This window comes from Durio zibethinus, chromosome 14, assembly GCF_047325235.1.
Source record: "Durio zibethinus cultivar Kanyao isolate XHJ-2024 chromosome 14, ASM4732523v1, whole genome shotgun sequence".
Classification (NCBI taxonomy): Eukaryota; Viridiplantae; Streptophyta; class Magnoliopsida; order Malvales; family Malvaceae; genus Durio; species Durio zibethinus.
The window spans coordinates 21,444,136-21,465,153 of record NC_143175.1 but is presented as its reverse complement, the minus strand read 5'-3'; the positions used below and the strand labels follow the sequence as shown (position 1 = coordinate 21,465,153).

General features: G+C 34.0%; 1 protein-coding gene across 10 annotated transcripts in view; it reads left to right on the top strand.

Annotated features, from left to right (window-relative positions):
* Window positions 1-21,018, top strand: part of LOC111295735 (ABC transporter A family member 1-like) — a 35,316-nt gene that overhangs the window by 12,961 nt on the left and 1,337 nt on the right. For 9 of the 10 annotated variants that reach the window (XM_022889403.2, XM_022889407.2, XM_089743790.1 and 6 more), the window contains 22 exons: window positions 5,710-5,808; window positions 5,898-6,082; window positions 6,546-6,600; window positions 6,703-6,774; window positions 7,782-8,483; window positions 8,586-8,764; window positions 10,383-10,593; window positions 12,077-12,160; window positions 13,608-13,649; window positions 13,728-13,824; window positions 14,387-14,511; window positions 14,596-14,700; window positions 15,710-15,856; window positions 17,339-17,590; window positions 17,682-17,817; window positions 18,119-18,198; window positions 18,306-18,413; window positions 18,852-19,002; window positions 19,589-19,725; window positions 19,803-19,877; window positions 19,969-20,272; window positions 20,532-20,665. In XM_022889403.2, coding sequence (XP_022745138.1) covers window positions 5,710-5,808; window positions 5,898-6,082; window positions 6,546-6,600; window positions 6,703-6,774; window positions 7,782-8,483; window positions 8,586-8,764; window positions 10,383-10,593; window positions 12,077-12,160; window positions 13,608-13,649; window positions 13,728-13,824; window positions 14,387-14,511; window positions 14,596-14,700; window positions 15,710-15,856; window positions 17,339-17,590; window positions 17,682-17,817; window positions 18,119-18,198; window positions 18,306-18,413; window positions 18,852-19,002; window positions 19,589-19,725; window positions 19,803-19,877; window positions 19,969-20,272; window positions 20,532-20,665 — 3,480 coding nt within the window. The remainder of the gene's footprint in view (window positions 1-5,709; window positions 5,809-5,897; window positions 6,083-6,545; window positions 6,601-6,702; window positions 6,775-7,781; window positions 8,484-8,585; window positions 8,765-10,382; window positions 10,594-12,076; window positions 12,161-13,607; window positions 13,650-13,727; window positions 13,825-14,386; window positions 14,512-14,595; window positions 14,701-15,709; window positions 15,857-17,338; window positions 17,591-17,681; window positions 17,818-18,118; window positions 18,199-18,305; window positions 18,414-18,851; window positions 19,003-19,588; window positions 19,726-19,802; window positions 19,878-19,968; window positions 20,273-20,531; window positions 20,666-21,018) is intronic. The other variant, XM_089743793.1, reaches the window with a different exon arrangement.

Below are 21,018 nucleotides of genomic sequence, written 5' to 3'. Positions count from 1 at the left end.
ATGTTTTATAAATTATTATCTTTAAACAATATTTAAATTATTAACTTGTGTAATTATTATAATAAGGATGGTTATTTTTGTACTTTTAAATAAAATAATATTTGATTTTTAGTAATACCAAACTGAAGAAATTTATAATAATTTTATATATGAATTCTTAAGAAACTTTCTAAAGTACGAGAGGATATATATAACTAAAACATTAAATCTGGCAAATCTCATAATATCCTAGAGATAATAACAAATTACCTAAAAATTCTAACAAGAAGAAAACTATCCAATAGGAATTTGGTCAATGAATCAAATCTTTTTTTTTTAGGAAACAACCACAATAATAAATGAATGATATCTAATCAAATCTAGTTAGGAATCGGTTTTTCACACTCTCCCTCAAGTTGGGTGGTAGATATCAATCATTTCCAATTTGGACTTCAAATTCTTGAAATTGCCAAGATGAAAAGCCTTGGTGAGGATGTTGGCTTTTTGATATTTTGTTGGAGTGTAGACCAGTTTTATTGCGCCTTCTTCAATCTTCTCTTTGGTGAAGTGATGATCAATCTCTTCATGTTTCGTTCAATCATGATGAACAAGGTTCTTGGCAATGTTAATGGCTGCTTTATTATCACAAACAGCTTCGTTGAATTCCCAGCTGACCTCTTCAGTTCTTGTAGCATTTTCTCAAGTCAAATTTCTTCACAGATCCTATGAGCCATAGCTCTAAATTCAGCTTTAGAAATATTTTGAGCTACCATTGCTTGTTTCTTGCTCCTCTAGGTGACCAAGTTGCCCGACATATGTACAACACTTTGTAGTTGACATTCGGTCTATTACAAAACCAGCCCAATATGCGTCTGAGAAAATCTCCACATATCTATTTAGTGTTTTTCTAAAGTAAAACCCTTTGCCCAGAATTTTTTTCAAGTATTGAGGGATTTGGTATACTGTCTCCATGTTTGTCTTTGTAAGATTTTTCATAAATCTGCTCACCATACTTACAGAGAAGCTAATATTAGGTCTAGTGTGCGCCAAATAAATTAATTTTCTAACAAATCTTTGATATCTGTTTTGGTTTGCAAGAGGACTTCCATCTTCGGTTCCCATCTTGACATTTGGGTCCATTGAAGTATCCATTGGTTTACACTTGAGCATCCTTGTCTCTTTGAGAAGATCAAGTACATATTTTCATTGTGAAATTGAAATACCATTTCTTGATCGAGCTACTTCCATGCCAAGAAAATACCGAAGCTTCCCCAAGTCCTTTATTTCAAACTCTTTAGCTAGAAGAGTCTTCAACCCAACTATTTCCTCTTCATAATCTCCTATGAGGACAATATCGTCAACATAAACAATCATAATAGCAATCTTGCTATTTGGTGAATGTTTGACAAACATAGTGGTTGGATTGGCATTGTAAGAACCCATTCTTTTTAATAGCCTTAGTCAAATGATCAAAGTAGGCACGAGGAGATTGTTTGAGGTCATATAAGGTTTTATGAAGCTTACACATCTTGCCAATGTTGTCCTGGTTGTCAAACCCTGGAGGAATCTTCATGTAGACCTCTTTCACTAGATCACCATTCAGAAATGCATTTTTGATATCGAGTTGGTAAAGAGACCAATCTAGGTTTGCAGCAAGTGATAGTAGCACAGGATAGAATTCAATTTTGCTACAGGAGCAAGTATCTCCTCATAATCAATCCCATAAGACTAAGTGAACCTCTTAGCCACAAGACGAGTTTTGAATCTATTCACACTTTCATCTGTATTATGTTTGATAGTAAAAATCCACTTACATCCTACCGGGTTCTTTCCTCCAGTAAGATCAGTAATTTTTCGTGTGCCATTCTTTTCTAGTGCTTGCATTTCTTCCATTACCGTAGCCTCCCACTTTGGTTATTCGAGCTCTTTTTGGATGGTATTCGGTATATGAACATCAGTTAATGATGTCACCAGTGCTTGGTAAGTAGGAAACAACCCTTAATAGGAAACAAACTTACTAATAAGGTGCGGAGTTCATTATCTCGCATCTTTTCTTATAGCAGTAGGCTGATTATAATCAATAGGAAAATCATCAGAAATAGGCTCAGTAATTGTGTTTCCTGTATGAATTTCAAAAATCTCTGGATTTGATTGAGAATTTTGGTTCTGTGTTGGAAATGTATACGTCCTTATCTCCTTTTGAGATTTTGGTCTCCTTGAGTATAGAATCATTTCCTTAGCTTTTGTCTCTTGCACGATTTCAAGAGATTTTGCAGACTTTGGATGACTAGTTGACTTGGAAGAAGAAGAAGAAGGATTATTTCAAATGAGAATTTGAACTAGCAGACAAGTAGAGGAAGGATCAGATGATGGCTTAATCTCCCAAAGTTGATATTCTCTATAACTCTCCCCTTGAATATCGGCTTTGGGATAAAATGGCTGATTCTCAAAGAATGTGACATCCATAGAAGTGTAAAACTTTCTGGTAGTTGGTGAATGACATCTATAGCCTTTTTAATAAGGTGAGTGGCCAAGAAATATATACCTGAGTGATATGGGATCTTGTTTACTACGTTGCTGTTGGTGTGTATGAATAAAGGTAGTACATCCGAACACTTTGACTAGTATGGAGGAAATGATTTGGATACGAGGGTAGGTTTTGAAAAGTGATTGACAGGGGGTTTTGGAATTTTAGTACTTGAGAAGGCATCCTATTGATAAGAAAGGCTGCTGGTAGGATTGCCTCTCCCCAGAAATGTTTTGGGACATGAAATGCTAGCATAATAGATCTTGCAACTTCCATTAGGTGTCTGTTCTTTTGCTTGGCAACTCTGTTTTGTTGAAGAGTTTCAGTACATGAGCTCTGATGAATAATTCCTTGATCTAACAAGTAACATCCAAGAATTGAGTGATAGTATTCTCGCCCATTATTTGTTCTAAGCACCTGAATTTTTGCTTGAAATTGAGTTTGCACCATCTTGTTGAAATTTTGAAATATTGAACTAACCTCTGACTTGTCTTTCATGAGGAACAGCCATGTAACTCCGATGTAATCATCAATGAAGGTAAAAAACCATCTAGAGCCTGTCATAGTGTTAACCCTTGATGGTCTCCAAACATCACTATAGATCATAGAAAAAGGATGAGTTGATTTGTATGGTTGATTTGGATATAAATTGTGAGTGTGTTTGGAAAACTAACAAATTTCACATTGATAAGACTCAAAACTTTTATTGAATAAATCAGGGAACAATTTTTTGAGATATAAGAAATTCTGATGTCTTAAACGATAGTGCCATAACATGATTGTATTTTTTTTACTCTTACTAGAAGATGAAATCAAACAAGCACTCTTCCATGATTGTCTCTTAGCTTCTTCACCTTTAAAGAGATAAAGTCTAGCACGCATCATAGCATTGCCAATTTTCTTCCCTAAATCCAAGCCTTGAAATTCACACATGTTGGAAAGAAATTTAGTAACATAATTAAAATCTTTCGTAATTTTATCAATAGATAGAGGGTTGCAATCTAAATTAGGGACATGAAGAATAGAGTCAAGCATTATTTCCTTTGAAATAGTGATTGAACCTGTCCTGGCTACTTGGGAGAGTGACCCATCTGCTATTCGAACTGTGAGGTTTTCATAACATGGGTTGTATTCATGGAACACCAATGCATCACCAATCATGTGGTTTGATGCACCTGAATTAACAATCCAAAATATTGATTTTCCACTTTGCACAAGTAGACCATTGAGAGAGTTATCTTTTGTACAACAAACGCTGTGCTCACAACTGACCCTGTGTTCTAAAGAGATTGCTGAACAATTTTCTAAAGGCGTTCCAATGACTATTTACTAAACGGGCTTGATTTAGGGGGTGTTGGAGTTGTCTCGGTGGTGGTAGAATTTTCATAACTCTCTCGATTTTGAGTAGAACGTGGTTTATAGTCGGCAGAAAAAAGGTAATAGACTTTGGTGTAACCACTGTCAGAAGGCAGGACACATCTGTGCTGCTTATGATCACACTCTTTGGATTAGATGTTACTTCTAAGGTTGGGCTTCTTTTACTGTTGGCCATGGCGTAGATAGAGAGATAGAAAAAAATATATATAGGTTCTGATGGTTCAAGATAAATGCTCTGATACCATGAAAAAATTCATAAGAATTTTATTTATGAATTCTTAAGAAACTTTCTAGAGTACAAGAGGATATATATAGCTAAAACATTAAACCTGGTAAATCCCATAATATCCTAGAGATAATAACAAATCACCTAAAAATCCTCTAACAAAAATGGAAATTACCAAATAGGAATTTGGCCAAAGAACCAAATCCATTTTATTTAGGAAACAACCAAAATACTAAATGAATGCTAGCTAATCAAATTTGGTTGGGAATCGGTTTTCCACACAAACACAGAGTGATGTTTAATTCGTATGAATTGGTAATTGTTAACCAAATAAAGTGATTTCATATCATGAGTGATCTTATTACCAAGGTGATCTTATCACTCATGATGTGAAATCACTTTACCTAGGTAATAAGATCAACTCTATGATTACATTACCATGGTAATATTGAAAATGATACCAAATGCTACCTAAATGATTAAGGCATTTGAAGTCCACCCTTAAATAGAGATCTGGCAAATCCATAAATTTGAACAAATCAATAAAATCATGTTTTTATGAGTTCTTTCTCCAATTCTTATACTAATTTGAAATGCAAGTCCCTTCTTTCAAATTTAAGTTTCTGAATGCAACCTAACATTTGGTTAATTAGCTTTCATAATGTTTCAGTTTAATTGGTTAATTTCAGGTTGTTAAGGTTTTTGGTGTTTTTGCACTGTGGATTCGTTATGTGGTGTAAGCCTATTTTGGTTAAGTTTGAGGTTTGTTGTAGCCCTATGTTCAAGTTAGATCCCTCTGCCTTTATTAATTGGTTTTAGGTCAGCTACCTCAACATGGCATTAGGGTTCATGTTCTTTGCTACCTTAATTGTTAGTATTTTTTGTCATAGTTGTTGAGTGTTTATGGTGGTAGGCCTATTTGTCTAAGTTGTTAATATTGGGTTGTTAGGAAAGCTAAGTATAGTTATCTGATCTTTTGAATTTTAAGATTTGTTGCTGCCTTAGCAAAGTCAACTGGATTCATTAGGTTTTGCTATCTCTCTGCTAGGTATGAGTAAAATGATTGACTTATTTTAATTTAGGTTGGGTTGCTCCATTTATCCTAACTATAAAATTATGTCTGGTTCATTAAGTTGTTTATCGCTGTAGTGAATCATTTTTTTTTTCAACTCATTTGGGGTATTTTTTTCTCTTACCTGGTGAGTTCCTAATTCTCATAATAGTTTTTATTTTTGCAATTCTATTGGGATCAGATTCCATATGCATCACAATTCACTGGTATTAATTGAAGGGATCTGTATTTCTAGATTCCAAGACTTGCAGAAAATGAACTGTTTAATATGATAGGATCTGATCCAATAAATTTGATTTAAAAAAAGTGTTAAAAAATTCTAGGGTTTACACATAACAGAAACCTGCAACTCTTTTGGGAAAAATGTTAACTGAATCTTGTGGAAAATTTGTTTTAGATTCTTTTAAGAACAAAAATCGGATATGCTTCTTTGTCTTAATCTTGAAGTCCAGAGGACCTGTCACATGCTCTCTCTTCTTTCCCTCTCTCTTGGATGGTTACATTTTTAACTTCTATTTTTATGGTCAGGTTGGTTTGGCAGATAAACTGAACACTTTTGTGCGGGCACTTTCTGGTGGTATGAAGAGGAAATTATCTCTTGGAATTGCCTTGATAGGAAATAGTAAGGTGCGAAAATGTTCCTGGTGAAAATTAATATTTCTTGATTCTGAAAGTTGTCTTTGTTAATTCTTGTTTCTCTTTTATTCTTGTTACAGGTTGTTATTCTTGATGAACCTACTAGTGGAATGGATCCATATTCAATGCGTTTGACCTGGCAGTTAATTAAAAAAATAAAGAAGGGAAGAATAATATTACTAACAACACACTCGATGGATGAGGCTGATGAACTAGGGGATCGGATAGCCATCATGGCTGATGGTTCTTTGAAATGCTGTGGAAGGTTGATAATCGTTAACCAAAGTTTTCTCCATAAGATCTATTTGCTTGAAAAGTTTTCCTTGAAAGAAATCAGAAATCAAGCACTATGAATCGCATTTTCCCAAAACTAAATAATTCTCTAGCTTCTAAAAAGGATTTGAAATTATTAGAATGTCTAGGAGTTCGTGGATTTCTTCAAGCCTGTGGTGACACTTTTTGAGTCAGCTAGGTGAAGGGCCACTAAAGGCTTGGGATTTCTTCCAACCAAAATAAAAAAGAAAAAAATTGATTTCTTTTATCTCACTACCTCCTTTTCTCTCCTTTTGTTTTTCTGGCCCTTAATACATGGAAATACATCTTTCACAATCTGGAATTTTACATTCGATTATGGGCTAAAAAAATTGTAGGAGATGTTACTTTTTTGTTTTTTTTTGGGAAATATTTTAACATTTCTTCCATAATTTCTAATGCTTATTTTGCAACAGTTCTCTTTTCTTGAAGCATCAGTATGGGGTTGGTTATACTCTTACATTAGTGAAGGTTAGCTTCTGTGTTTTCTTATTTCTCCAATGATCTTGTTGAATGATTACTTTTATGTATTTTGACAACATCCTTGGTGGTTTGATTATTCATTTTCCTCAGTCTTCACCAACCGCTTCTGTAGCTGCTGATATTGTTTACCGTCATGTAACTTCAGCAACATGTGTAAGCGAGGTATTCATGTGCTTTTATGCTTAAGTGTGTTTCTGTTAAATTAATTTAATGTTAAATCTAAGGAGTATTCATCTGTAGTAACATCCAATCTGCCAACATCTCCAATACATAATCGGCTAATTATTTTATTTGATTTTTCTTGTCAATCTTTTTGCAGGTATTATTTTCCTCACTAAGTTTGAATTATTTAAGAGTTAATAGAATTAGCTTTGATTATTGTTTACCTTGTTGTTTGTTATTGAATTTGTGTAATGTCTTAGTTTTACATGTAAAGAGGGTAGGATGGAAAAAAGTAAAAGAATATGTTAAGAGATATTTTGCATAAAGAGTGTGGTATGCTTATTTACAGCATATAATTTTGCTTGTTTAAAATTTTCAAATGCTCAAAGTTGGGCATAATAAAAAAATTGGCTTAAGTATAAAAAAAGCCCTTAAACAAAAATTAATTAATTATCCAAGCCCCTATCATTTTAGTGCAATTAATTGAACCCTCAAATATTATTTTCATCCAATTGAGCCCTTAAACCATCTATTTTCACCCAATTGAACCTTTAAACATTTAGTTTCACCTAATTGAGCCTTTATTAGTCGGAAATTGGTGTTGGCGGTTAACCAATTTTCTCCTAATAAGGGCTAAATTAGTGAAAATAGATGTTTAAGGGCATAAATTATTGCAATAAATCGATAAGAGCTTGGATGATTATTTAATTTTAGTTCAAGGGTTTTTTTATACTTATGCCAAAAATTTCTTGCAGTTATAGTATTTCTTTGCTGTGAAAACATATTAAATATTAACTTTCTGTAATATTAGTTCTATCTTTTACGAGCAAGAAAGTGTAAACAGTTGAAGAAATAGAAGGAAGCTATAGCTAGCCATAATTATGGACAGAGTGGAAGTGACCCATAATTTAGAATTCATTATCCATGTTGTAGTTCTGGTGAAAAAGGCTGTCTGAAAAAATATATATGTTCTATATTGCGTAATATAATTGTTAATTGTCTTCCAGGTTGGAACTGAAATTTCCTTCAAGCTTCCTCTTGCATCCTCATCAGCCTTTGAAACTATGTTTAGGGAAATTGAAAGTTGCATAGGAAGATCAGTTTCTAACTCAGAAACAAGTGTTTGTGGGGATAAAAGTTATCTTGGCATTGAAAGTTATGGTATATCTGTTACAACTTTGGAGGAAGTGTTTTTGAGAGTTGCAGGGTGTGACTTTGATGAAGCTGAATCTACTAAACAGGGAAATAATTTTATTTCACCTGAATCTATTCCTTCTCATGAGCAAGTGCCTAAAAGAATTTCCTATACTAAGCTTTTGGGAAGTTATAAAAAGATTATTGAGGTCATATCCTCCATAGTGACCAGAATTTGTGGTTTATTTGTTACTATATTTCTAAGTTTCATACACTTCTTAAATATGCAATGCTGCAGCTGTTGCATGATTTCAAGGTCAATGTTTTGGCAACATTCTAGGGCATTACTTATAAAAAGGGCAGCTTCTGCTCGGAGAGACCGCAAAACAATTGTTTTCCAGCTTTTGATTCCTGTGATCTTCTTGTTTTTTGGTCTTCTTTTTCTCAAGCTTAAGCCACATCCTGATCAGCAGTCTGTGACCTTCACCACTTCATATTTTAATCCTCTTTTAAGTGGTTGGGGTGGTGGTGGTGGTCCAATTCCTTTTGATCTATCCTGGCCAATTGCAAAAGAGGTTTGTAACTGCTAAAACATGATACTTTTGGTATCCTCTTCTTTAGATCAGTGATATCACAAGAAAACTACTATTTCTCTCTCAAAAAGCCAACTACTGCAGGTTGCAAAATATGTTGAAGGAGGGTGGATTCAAAAATTTAAACAGACTTCATATAAATTTCCTGATTCAGACAGGGCTTTAGCTGATGCTGTTGAGGCAGCCGGACCAGCTTTAGGACCAGTTTTACTTTCAATGAGTGAATTTCTAATGTCTAGCTTTAATGAATCATACCAGTCAAGGTAAATATTCCTTAATCGCTATATTATTTACTTATTTTGTTATTTCTATCTTTTCTTGAGTTGGCAGAAGATGTCTTACTAACCACGCTGTATTTGTGTGAGAAGCATTTGAATTATTTGTAGCATTCAAAGTCCATCTCACTGCATGATTATGCCCTGCTAAAAGCTTTTGTTCATCATATTTTCCACATTTATTTATTTGTAGCTTTTCAATTTCATCTCTCTTTATGGTTAGTAATCCATGATAAAAGCCTTTACTATTGCTTGATTTGTTTTAAGGATGTGTTTGTTTTCAGTGCTGTAGATGTATTTTTACCGCCTCATTAGCCTACAGTCCAGGCTTTTATATTTGTTGTTAGACATGTCAAGCCTTTTGAATGACTTAATTGGAGTGAAACGGTATTTTTCAGCTCATATGTTTCATCTCAAAGTGGTAGCACATTTGCCTGTTTGTGGCTTCTTTTTTTTTTAAATGAATTTCTCAATTGTGGTTATATATCTTTTTAATTGGTACTGTATCAATTTAATAATATTTCAAAGATGCTTCAAAAAACATTTGATGCATGCATCTTCATGCTTGTTGATGCAAAAAAACTTCTGATAGTACAACTAGAGTAGTAGTAGGTATGCTGTTAATGCCTGGGTATTGCGCCTCTAGGGGTTAAGCTGGAAATATACATGAATAGTGATCAAGATCTGTTTCTTGGTATAAGGATATGAATTATGTAAATCTATTAGATGTTATAAAATCAAGCAGAACTTATATTATGTGAAAGGGTTTTGTATGGCTGGCCGTAAATACTGTCATAAAGTCACAGTTATGTGCATTTTATGGAGTTTTCTATAAATATGGTGGCTTGTCTTCTGTTAGTAAGATGGTTATCCAAGTCTATTTTCACAAAATATGCAGTGTTGATAAAAACCGTTATTTTAGGTTTTGCTTTGTTTGGACAGTAAAGTGTTTAAGAATATGAAAAAATTAGTCGAAGGTGGAGTGGATACCAAATAAGTTGGAATCACCTAACAGTTATTTCTAGTGTAGATTTAGTAATGCAGGGGTGAGGATAAAGGAGTTACTTTATTCAGTAGATGACACAGAAATGGTAAATCTAAGAGATGAAGCAAAATAGGTGAAAAGGACTTTGTTGCATGTGCCATAAAGAGGATATTGCTCTATATGCAGAAGAACTTAGGAAAGAACTCATGTAACCAAGCCCACATATTTTGATCGAAGGCTTTTTTTGAGTTGAGTCCTTTATCATTATCTTTCTGTGCTCTTTATTTGAGTGATTTTAACTGATTTATCCCAAAATAATTAAATACGTATCGTACTGATTGGCAAGTCATTTTGAAATCAGCAATATCTCCAACTTGTTTTCACATGCCTTTCTTTTTTGCTTTGTGTAAGGGATTAATTAATCTATACTTTTTCTCTGGTTTCAGCCTACTGTATCTTATGTTGAAAAATGTGCCTAAAACTTTTGCTTCCTGAGGTTTCTTTCATCCTGTTTGAGTATTCTAAATGTGATGGAAGGCAACTGGAATTTGAATAACTTACTTTAAGTATATATGTTCTTTTTTTTTTATATTATATTTATTTTCATGTTTGTTTGGGTAGGTATGGGGCAGTTGTGATGGATGAACAGTATGATGACAGGAGTTTGGGGTATACTGTATTGCACAATTGTTCTTGTCAGCATGCCGCGCCAACCTTTATCAACTTGATGAACTCTGCAATTCTTAGGCTTGCTAGTAACAACAAAAATATGACAATTCAAACGCGTAATCACCCTCTTCCAATGACAAAAAGCCAGCAGTTACAACATCATGTATGCTTCTCACTTCATATTTATATAAATAATTCTACTACATAGCATAATAACTCATGCTATAAGTGTAGTAAAGATCTAAACATGTGGTTGCACTTTTGACATATGTTTACATCTTGTGATATTTCTTGTTATTATTTGATAAAAATAACTTAAAAGCGAAGTTGTATAAAACAATTGTAAGGCCTGCATTGCTATATGGAACTAAGTGTTGGGCTGTTAATAAAACATGAGAAGAAATGAACATAACGGAGATAAGGATGCTTAGATGGATGTGTGGTAAGACTAGAAGAGACAAAATCAGAAATGAAGAGATTCAAAAAAAATTAGGGGTAGAACAAATTGAGGAGAAGATGAGAGAGGGCTGTTTGTGATGGTTTGGACATGTGAAACATAGGCCTAGCTATGCACCGGTTAGAAGAATTGAGTCTCTAGATCTATAAAAGATCAAAACCTCTAGAGGTAGACCACGAAAGACATGGAAGCAAGTAATAAAAAACGATATGATGGTGAAGGAATTAGATGAAAAGGTTGTTGTTGATAGAAATGAGTGGCACAAGAAAATTCAAACAACCTAACATGATTCCCTTATTTGGTCTTTTATACAACCGACCCTAGAGTATGCAATATAAGGCTTAGTGTGTTGTTGTTGTTGTTTATATGATAAAAATAAGTTCCAAAGTTATTAAGTTTAGAGTACCCTAGGTGTTTAAACATAACAGAAATCTCTCTACCTATTTCTAATTGGTTTTAGGATGGATTTCATGTTATAACATTCTTGCTTTTTGAAAATAAAAATTAACAAAAAGATTTTAATAATTTTGTTTTATGCCATCTGGCACAAGGAATGCCTATGTGAGAAAAATTGGGGAGGGATAATAAAGCCATTTTAAAAATGTATAAAATGTGTCTAATATGCATGCAAACACTTTCAAATTAAAGAAAATAATGTTGGTATTTTTGTTTGTGCCATCTTAATATTGACAAATAACTGCAAGGAATTACTGACGGAGAAAAAAATGAGAGGTCTAATAAACTATCCAAAGAATGCACATAATGATTCTAACAAGAGGGGAAGGGGGAGAGGAGGGGTTATCACTTAGGCTAGATTGGAAGGAAAGGTTAAGTGGCCACCTTTCTGCCAGAAGTACAAGTACCAGAAAATGTATTTATGTTTGGGGATGGCATACATTGAGCCATTCTTACCCTTGATTCTTTAAGACAAGCATCTTTCTTCTAAGTAATACATGTGAGCTTTGCATCCAAGCTAATGATTCACATGCATGCTTGCAAATTCACCTAAAACACCAAAAAAAATGATAAATAAATAAAATGCCCTCAAGTGTCTTTGCTTTGCAGTTTTAACCAATATTTTAATTTCTAAACAATTTAGCTGCTAATTGATTTTTTGTTTCTTTCATTTTTTTCATCCACTCCTGCTGGATATTCACTTTGAATTTGAATTATCATCCGAATTTTGCAGGATCTGGATGCATTTTCTGCTGCAATTATTGTTAACATAGCCTTATCATTCATTCCTGCTTCATTTGCTGTTCCCCTTGTAAAGGTATAATCCTGGGTAGTTTTCTGAGTATTATTACAAGATTGTGGCATCATAGGATACTAGTTGTTATTCACAATAGGAAGCAGTTAATTGCAAATGTGGAAAGACAAAGTTGGTTGCCTTTGTTGAAGATTCAGTTAGGCCCTGCCTTTTTATTGGCTCATTTTTCTTTAGTGAATAGAGATAAGAATATAAAAAAAAAGGAAGGAAACAGAGTAGGAACTTTCTTGATATTCCATATTCATACAGAACATTCACTTGCTCATTAATGAGGGAACTTCATTTAGAGTGCTCGGTTTGTTTGTATGCGTTATATAAAAGTTTACTAGTCAATCATGTTGTTCCCTTATTAATTCTTGCCAGATTATTTTGTTTCTTAACTGTCACAATACTGATATGCTTATATGTCTACATAGAAGCACTTTGATGATTGATTTTCTAAGTTATGATCTAAGCCTATATTTCATATGTTCTTTCTAATTCATTAAATGGTTTTGATTTGAAAACAAGTTAAGAAATTCGAACTGAACAGTTGGAGAAGAAACCTTTCTTTTTCATCATTCCATTCAAATAGACAATGAAGCATGGACACAGCATTTTTGCAGGTGTATCAAACATATGCTGTTCATTGCTTCATGCCCATGTTTTCTCAACCTCCCCTCCCGCCTTGTGAAAAAGGAGGGAAAAAACCCGTATAAATGTGTACCTTGTCTGTTTATGCTTTTCTGGTTTTCCTCTTTGGTTTCCTATAGTACTAATTTTTCCTTTTTTTTGGGTCCTTCTCCTCTGTACCAGCTCCATGGAGCAAGCCTTTTCTGTCCAATATGTAATCATGGTTTGAATCATTGCTTTCCTGCTTACTGTGAGGTTTCGTTATGCCAAAGTCTATTAGCAAATTTTCCTTTCCGCTGAAATTTTGTTGCATTCATAGATATCATGGGGTGGATGCGACATTTGGCTGATGCAAGTGTTCCCAGGATTCAGGACCATAGCTTGTGCATTCCATTGCCCATATCTAATGTCTAAGGTTGCCAGTTTGATTTTCTTGTTCCCTAGGAGAAATGTTGAGTACAACATTCTTGAGTAGCCGTGAGGATTTGACCTTTTCTGTTACTTTACCATCTAGCCCATTTATTTCTGCATTTGCTTCCTCTGTGATGTTCCCTATCTATATTCTTCTCTTGATCATCTCACTTTTACTGGGTGCTGTCTTTTCCTGCAATTACTATTTCACCCCTCCAATAAAAAGCCTCTAGATGAAATTGTTTAGTTCTGACACAAATTGATTCCTTATCTTGTATTGAAACTAATTCACCTATCTTTATATGTACCTTAGACAATTATGTGCCATTGAAGCTTATAGCAGCAGCCAGCAGTCATGTTGACCTGAAAACTGGCATTTTTGTGGAATAAAGTTTACCCCTCATTTCTACTGTCATATTTGATGCAGGAACGTGAAGTTAAAGCTAAGCACCAACAACTTATTAGTGGAGTATGTTTTACTTTACCCAAGAATCCAACTAAATTTGTTTAGACAATACATTTATTTTATGATAAATATTTTTCTCAGGTTTCTGTAATTGCATATTGGGTTTCAACGTACATATGGGACTTCATCAGTTTCTTATTCCCTACAACTTTTGCCATAATTCTCTTCTATGTGTTTGGTATGTTCCTATGCTTGATTCCTAACTAAATTGTTCTCATGTAAGCAACATGCATGGATAATATTCGTATTATTGATTATTAGTAGCAGTCATGCATTCCTTAAACATGTTGCTAGATATCCAAGATAGTAATTAAATGTACAGACTTTTGCATTTTTGCTATTAATTAATGAAAGATAGGGACATGTAAGTATTGGAATGTGGACTTCATGTGCAGTTGTTTCTCAGAGATGCTGGGCTACTATTCATAAGATAACTTGTTGTGAATAAATAATTCTTAAACTGATAAATATTAGTAAGTTTTCTAGTGACAAAAAGGACTTGCTACTAAGTACCTTTCAATATGGTTGTGTCTGTAGATATAGGTTAATGTCCAACCTTGTGACTCCTGACACTTGGTAAATTACTCATGAGATACATAATGTGACTCAATGAGTTATCCTTCTTTTACTCCCTTTTATATCATCACTTTTTCATGCAGCCTTATTTTGTTTAATGATCATTTTACCTATCTTTATCTTTTGAAACTTTTACTAAGTTGTGATATAAGTGGGGTCTGTAGGTCTTGATCAATTCATTGGAAGAGGTTTCTTGCCAACAGTCATCATGTTTCTGGAGTATGGTCTGGCAATTGCAGCATCAACATATTGCCTTACATTCTTCTTCTCTGACCACACTATGGCTCAGGTAGGTTAATATCTAGTTGTTTTATCCTCAGCATTTAAGACTGTAAGTTTGTTATTGGCATAAATGTTTGCCTTGTATGGACAGAATGTGGTTCTCTTGATCCACTTTTTCACAGGACTCATTCTCATGGTTATCTCATTTATTATGGGCCTTATAAAGACAACTACAAGTGCAAATTCTCTTCTGAAGGTTTGTTTCCTTGAGCTCAGTATTTACTATTCAGTAGTTAGATTGTCAGTTTCTATGATGGTCTCTATTTCAGAGCAATCAAAAGTAACCTTCTTTAAACCATTTCTTTTCCCCTGTATCATTAATTTTCTATCATCAAAGCTAGCATGATTGTTATAACCATAGATCCAGCTAGTGAGCTGAATCTTGACTTTAAAGTTTAGTTGTAGTGCAACTTTTTTAATAATAAATTTTATGAAACTAAAATTAAAACCTTTTCAATTGTGGAAATTCACACAGCCTCACTGACTTTTCAAGATCATTGATTTTCTTATTTTTGTTTCTTATTTTGTTTTTGGATATTCATCATCTCTTATGTCAAACAATAATTCAGAATTTTTTAATGTTTAAAACTCATTAGTTTCAAGTGTTAGTTTAGAGGCAATTTTTAGAACTACTTAAAAAGGTTTATGTTATGATATATTACCACATCAATCCTGCCTCTATAAAGTAAACAATTCCAAATGTTGGTCAAAATATTGATTAGGATAATCAGGGTCATTGGAGAAAGTAGATAGAATTGAATGAATAATGGGTAAGATGAAAGATCGATTTGAAGGCTCATTAGAGTATCTTCTCATACTTAATTTTTGGATACCCCATCCTTTCCCTTAAGAACATCCCATGTGCATTCCATGTGCATTACCTAATGCTTGAAATTGAGAAAAGAAATCCTGGATACATTTTTAAAGAATAATTTCAGAAATAAATTGAATTTGACGCTATAGATATTCCTGGATGACTCAGACTTATTTATCTCACAAATAAATTAGCTTTCAAAATGTTATTTGCTGACATTACTGAGAATTAACACTGCCCGCATCTTTCAAATGTTTGAAATATTCTGAAATTGGCCATACTGAACTATAACCTAAATCCTACACAGTCCCTCCTTTACCATTGTTCCATATGCTGCAAGTTTGCTTGCTAGTATCAGTGAACTTGACTAAGTTGTTATGTATTTCTCCAGAATTTCTTCAGATTATCCCCTGGGTTCTGTTTTGCTGATGGGCTTGCTTCACTGGCTCTTCTTCGGCAAGGGATGAAAGATAAATCTAGTGATGGGGTTTTTGATTGGAATGTGACTGGTGCTTCCATTTGTTATCTTGGAATTGAGGTTATTATCTTTCTCATTCCTTCTGCTTGATTATTTTCTGCTATTATTGATGCCGGGAATTGATGTTTGAGATGTGGAGATTAACTGCAAACAGAAAAACTTACAAAGAAAACAACTCACAAGAATTTGAATAATGGCATAATATGATTATTGGATTAAAAGGGATAAAAGTTCACCACTAAGACTAGAAACTAAGGGATACAGAAACATCACCCTAAGAATTCTAATCAAGGATACAGAACAATGGAAGTTCACCACTCTAGGAAATTCACCTAAAAGATACATAACTTGATGAACAATCTAAAAGATTGCTTAAGGATAAAGAAAACTCTATTCTGCCTTTTATCAAAGAATAATAGAAAATATATAGGCTAGGAACATCCCTCCAACCATGAAAACTTTCAAATTGCATTGCTAAAATCATGAGATTTGCATGTGAATATAATCTGCCCATTTACTCCTGAACCTGACCACAATCCCATTCATATTCATGATCTTCTTTTCCAGCTAGTGTGAACGCAATCTCTTTATTCCAGCTCACCTTATTTATGTGTGGATTTGGACCAAGGATAGGCCCATCTTATTTTTGGATAAGTCTGCCTTAGTCTTAGCTCAAGTTGTATGATGTGCAGATACCCTGGTGTCAATTATGCTTATCACCATTTTTACCACATGAGACGTGGAAGTCCTTGCTAAATACAGTTTTTGAGTTGTGCACGTTGAGAATCATAGTTCCCTTTTTGAATCCCATTTTGTTCTGATTAGAAAAATCGTTTTCTTATTTCTATGAGTTGTTTGTAGAAGTTCTAGAATTAGCCATTTGCTTTATTTTGATTTTCCCTTAAGATGAAGTTTCAAACAAAACAGACTTGTCTCTTTAGTCTTAGCTAAGTGAGACTGTCAACCAGGCATGGATTGCTGATCAGTCCTGAGTGGTAACCTCAGATCTTTGAAAATTTTAATGTATGAGGAAAAGAGAGTGCATGATATTATTGATTAAACAATTACAACCTCAAAAATTGCAGCTAATTGTATTTAAGTTGGTATTTTTGCTTATCTATTCCTCTTTTAAAATTGAAACTTATATCAATGCTTTAATATCATATGTATAAAAGAAGAGCATTTATCCTTTAGCTTCTTTTCATGCCAAATATAACTAGTTATTTCAGTTTTGTGGAGGCTATAAGTTCCTTTGCTGACAAGGGTTCTGATTTCAAAAGGAGAGTAGAAATTGCAGGATGCCATAGCCTTAATTTTGACTTTAGGCAGGAAAATTAACTGATTTGCTTAAGTTACATAACAGAGTTTGGAGATATTTTCTTCTTATGGCTGCATCCCATCTTTATAATGAAGTTTGCCTCTGGACATGGTCCTCAATAAGCATATCAATGGACCAATTATGCATTAGTTGACTGTTTTCCTCGGTAGTTATAATTAAAAAGTGGGTGATTTGGATCTGATTCAGTTTTCTTACTGTGGCAGGCCATTTTTTATTTTCTTCTGACTCTTGGGCTTGAACTCTTGCCTACTTGTAACTTGACTCCAATAAGACTAATGAAGAGGTGGAGGAGAAAAAATTTTCAGGGTGATGCTTCTGTTTTAGAACCTTTTCTAAAATCTTCCTCTGAAGCTGCTGTTCACCTTGATGAGGACGTAGATGTAAGAACAGAAAGACATAGGGTACTTTCAGGTTCCACCGAAAATACCATTATTCTCTTGCATAATCTTCGTAAGGTATCTCCATGAACTCTAGTGTCCTTGATTTTAGTTATGTTATTGGTACTCCTATTATTGCTTAATTGTAACATTTATCAACCAATCTCAGGTGTATCCTGGAGGAAAGCATCACCATGCAAAAGTAGCTGTAGATTCATTAACTTTCTCCGTTCAGGCTGGAGAATGTTTTGGCTTTCTGGGAACAAATGGAGCTGGGAAAACTACCACTCTGTCAATGCTAACTGGTATTCTGCAATTGTCCAGCTCAGACATTAATAGTTTATCTGCAGAACACTCCAAAATAAGCATAGTTTATGCCAGATTGTTTTGTATTAAATATTGCAGAATAATTGAATTCATGAAGAATGACTTAAGTCTCCATAATTGTTAATAATTTAATTATAATTTTTCTTTCTCTTAAATTATGCTGCGTTATATGATATCCAGTTCATGAATCTTCATGAGAACTTAACTCTGTTTTATATATTGTACAATTGTAAGATTTTAGTCCATCTGAACCACTTCTTTTTCTTTTCCTCCATACAGGAGAAGAATCTCCAACTGAAGGAACTGCTTTTATTTTTGGCAAAGATATATCTTCAAATCCAAAGGCTGCCCGTCATCATGTACATTAGATGCTTTTGCTTATTTTACTCCTATGATTGATCTAGAAGTCCGATGGTCCATCAGAAAGTATTTAACTATTTTCTTTTATTTCATGAATCACCTGCAGATTGGATACTGCCCTCAGTTTGATGCTCTATTGGAATACCTCACTGTGCAAGAGCACCTTGAACTTTATGCAAGGATAAAAGGTGTTTCAGATTACAGAATAAATGATGTATGTGTATCTATCATAGATATTCTAATCATTTTATTCCCTTCTCTGTGTGCTAGAAGGGTTATAGTTTGAATTGATTTGCGAGGATTGACTATTAGCCAATGAGTTGTCAACCTGTACTGCCCTTTTTCCCTTTATTTCGAGCAGAATATTTGGTCAGTTGATTTTGTTTGTAGTTGCAGTACTCCATCCTGATTGACAGCTCAAGTTCTTATGTATCATGAATTATCCAAAAAAATAAATCAATAAAAAAAAATTATGTAGTTTGGCACATTAAACATGGACAATAATTTGTGAGGCTTTATCTGATTATAAGTCTGTAATAACCCTAACTTAACCAATATGTGGTGACATGAATTAACAGATTAGCATCAGTGTATTAATTTAATGCAATAATGACCACATAATGCACCCTGATGCATGAAATGGTTTTGGCAGGTTGTTATGGAAAAGCTGGTGGAGTTTGACTTACTGAAGTATGCTAGCAAACCATCATACACTCTTAGCGGAGGGAACAAGCGTAAATTGTCTGTTGCAATTGCAATGATCGGAGATCCTCCAATTGTCATTCTTGATGAGCCTTCCACAGGTACGCACAGGTTGCAAAAACTTATGAGTTCTGGCAAGGACTTGACAAATGTTTTGTATGCATATCTCTATGTTATATGCCATTTTTTTCTTTAATGATAGCAAATAATTTCTATCTTTAGACATTAGAATGTTAAGAAATAGCTTATAGTTCTTGTGATCAAGCTTTGATGTTGGCTTGGTTCCCTTGCTATGTTGTAAGCATGTTGGTTTGCTTTTTCTCAAATGGTCGTGGGTTGTTCCTTCCCAAAATTTATGCATGTTTTTATTCTAAAGCTCCTAGAAATTTTTAATCTCAAATTCTCAATGCATTAAATTGATTTGTTTACATTCTGCATATTTGAATTTCAGAGCAACCAGTCACTATAAAAAATGTCCCACCCTCGTGTAAAAGCCATGTTTGGTCATGATCAACACGGGGATATGGCCTTTGATTACAATTTATGGTCTGTTGTGCATTGTTTAAGAGTGTCGTGATTAAATTCTAGCTAATTGTTGTCTTAGAAGGAAATGTTATGTGAAGTGTAGGATGATTTATTTAGAGCTTTCCTTGTTTCTTAGCAGTTAGTAATTACTGACTATTCTAGGTATGGATCCCATTGCAAAAAGATTCATGTGGGAAGTAATATCCCGCCTATCAACCAGACAAGGAAAGACAGCTGTGATCCTTACTACCCATAGCATGAATGAAGCTCAAGCTCTATGTACCCGAATTGGGATAATGGTACCAATCTTCCATGTATCCTAAAAACTTAAAAAACCTTGATGGTATTCACCTAAAGTACAATGTCTTCCGTTTAGGTTGGAGGCAGGCTAAGGTGCATAGGAAGTCCCCAGCACTTGAAAACAAGGTTTGGAAATCATCTTGAGCTGGAGGTAGGTGGTTAACTATGATCTCATTCTTTGATTTAATAATGTTTAATAATCTGACTTAAAACATTCAAACAATCTTTTCACCTGCAATCAGGTCAAACCCACTGAAGTGAGCCCTGCCAATTTGGAAAATCTGTGCCACATTATTCAAGAAAGAGTCTTTGACATTCCTTCCCATCCAGGAAGCCTACTAGATGATCTTGAAGTCTCTATTGGGGGCATTGACTCCATTACATCTGAAAAAGCATCAGTAGCAGAAATTAGCTTGTCAAAGGAGATGATAATTGTTGTTGGACGTTGGCTCAGAAATGAAGAAAGAATAAAAATACTTATTTCTTCAAGACCGATTCCTGATGGCCTTTTTGGTGAACAATTGTCAGAGCAGTTGGTTCGAGATGGTATAAGTGATCTACTAATGTTCCTTATTTTAATATCCTCTCACTACTAGTGCAATCTTTGACATTCATGGAAGATGTGAAAAAAAAAATTGAAGATGCTGTTTCTTATAATTTTGAACTTGCTTTGCATGGATGCTCAGAATAAGAAAGACATTTGTAATTCATAGGGGCAATGAAATTTTTAATCATGTTCACGTTTCTCCTTTGTTTATTTTTTCTTTCTTATAGCATTTTTGACTTACTATATGAGTTTCTGTAGGTGGCATACCATTGCCAATATTTTCTGAGTGGTGGTTAACTAAAGAGAAGTTTTCAGCCATTGATTCATTTATAGTATCTTCATTTCCTGGTGCAACTTTCCAAGGGTGCAATGGATTGAGTGTTAAATATCAGGTAAAATTCATACTAACTTTCAGCTATGTATGCCATCCTTAACTTTTAAGAAAGAAAAATCCCTTAGCTTTTCAATGAGATTTCAACTGTTGATCGACTTAGGAGTAATTTTGTTGTCTAATCAAATATCAATTTGTGCTATATTTTATGCTGTAGAAGAGAGACATGTCATATTAAACATGAGATCTTTCAGCTCTGTAGTTAAATAAACAATAGTAGTCATGTTTAATTTTATGTTACCTCCATTTCTTAAATAAAATGAAGCATACAGCAGTTGATGAGAAAATAAGTTCGTATATCATATAGCCAAAGACCATAATATACCCATAAAGAGGCTGAATGCTTCTCTATGG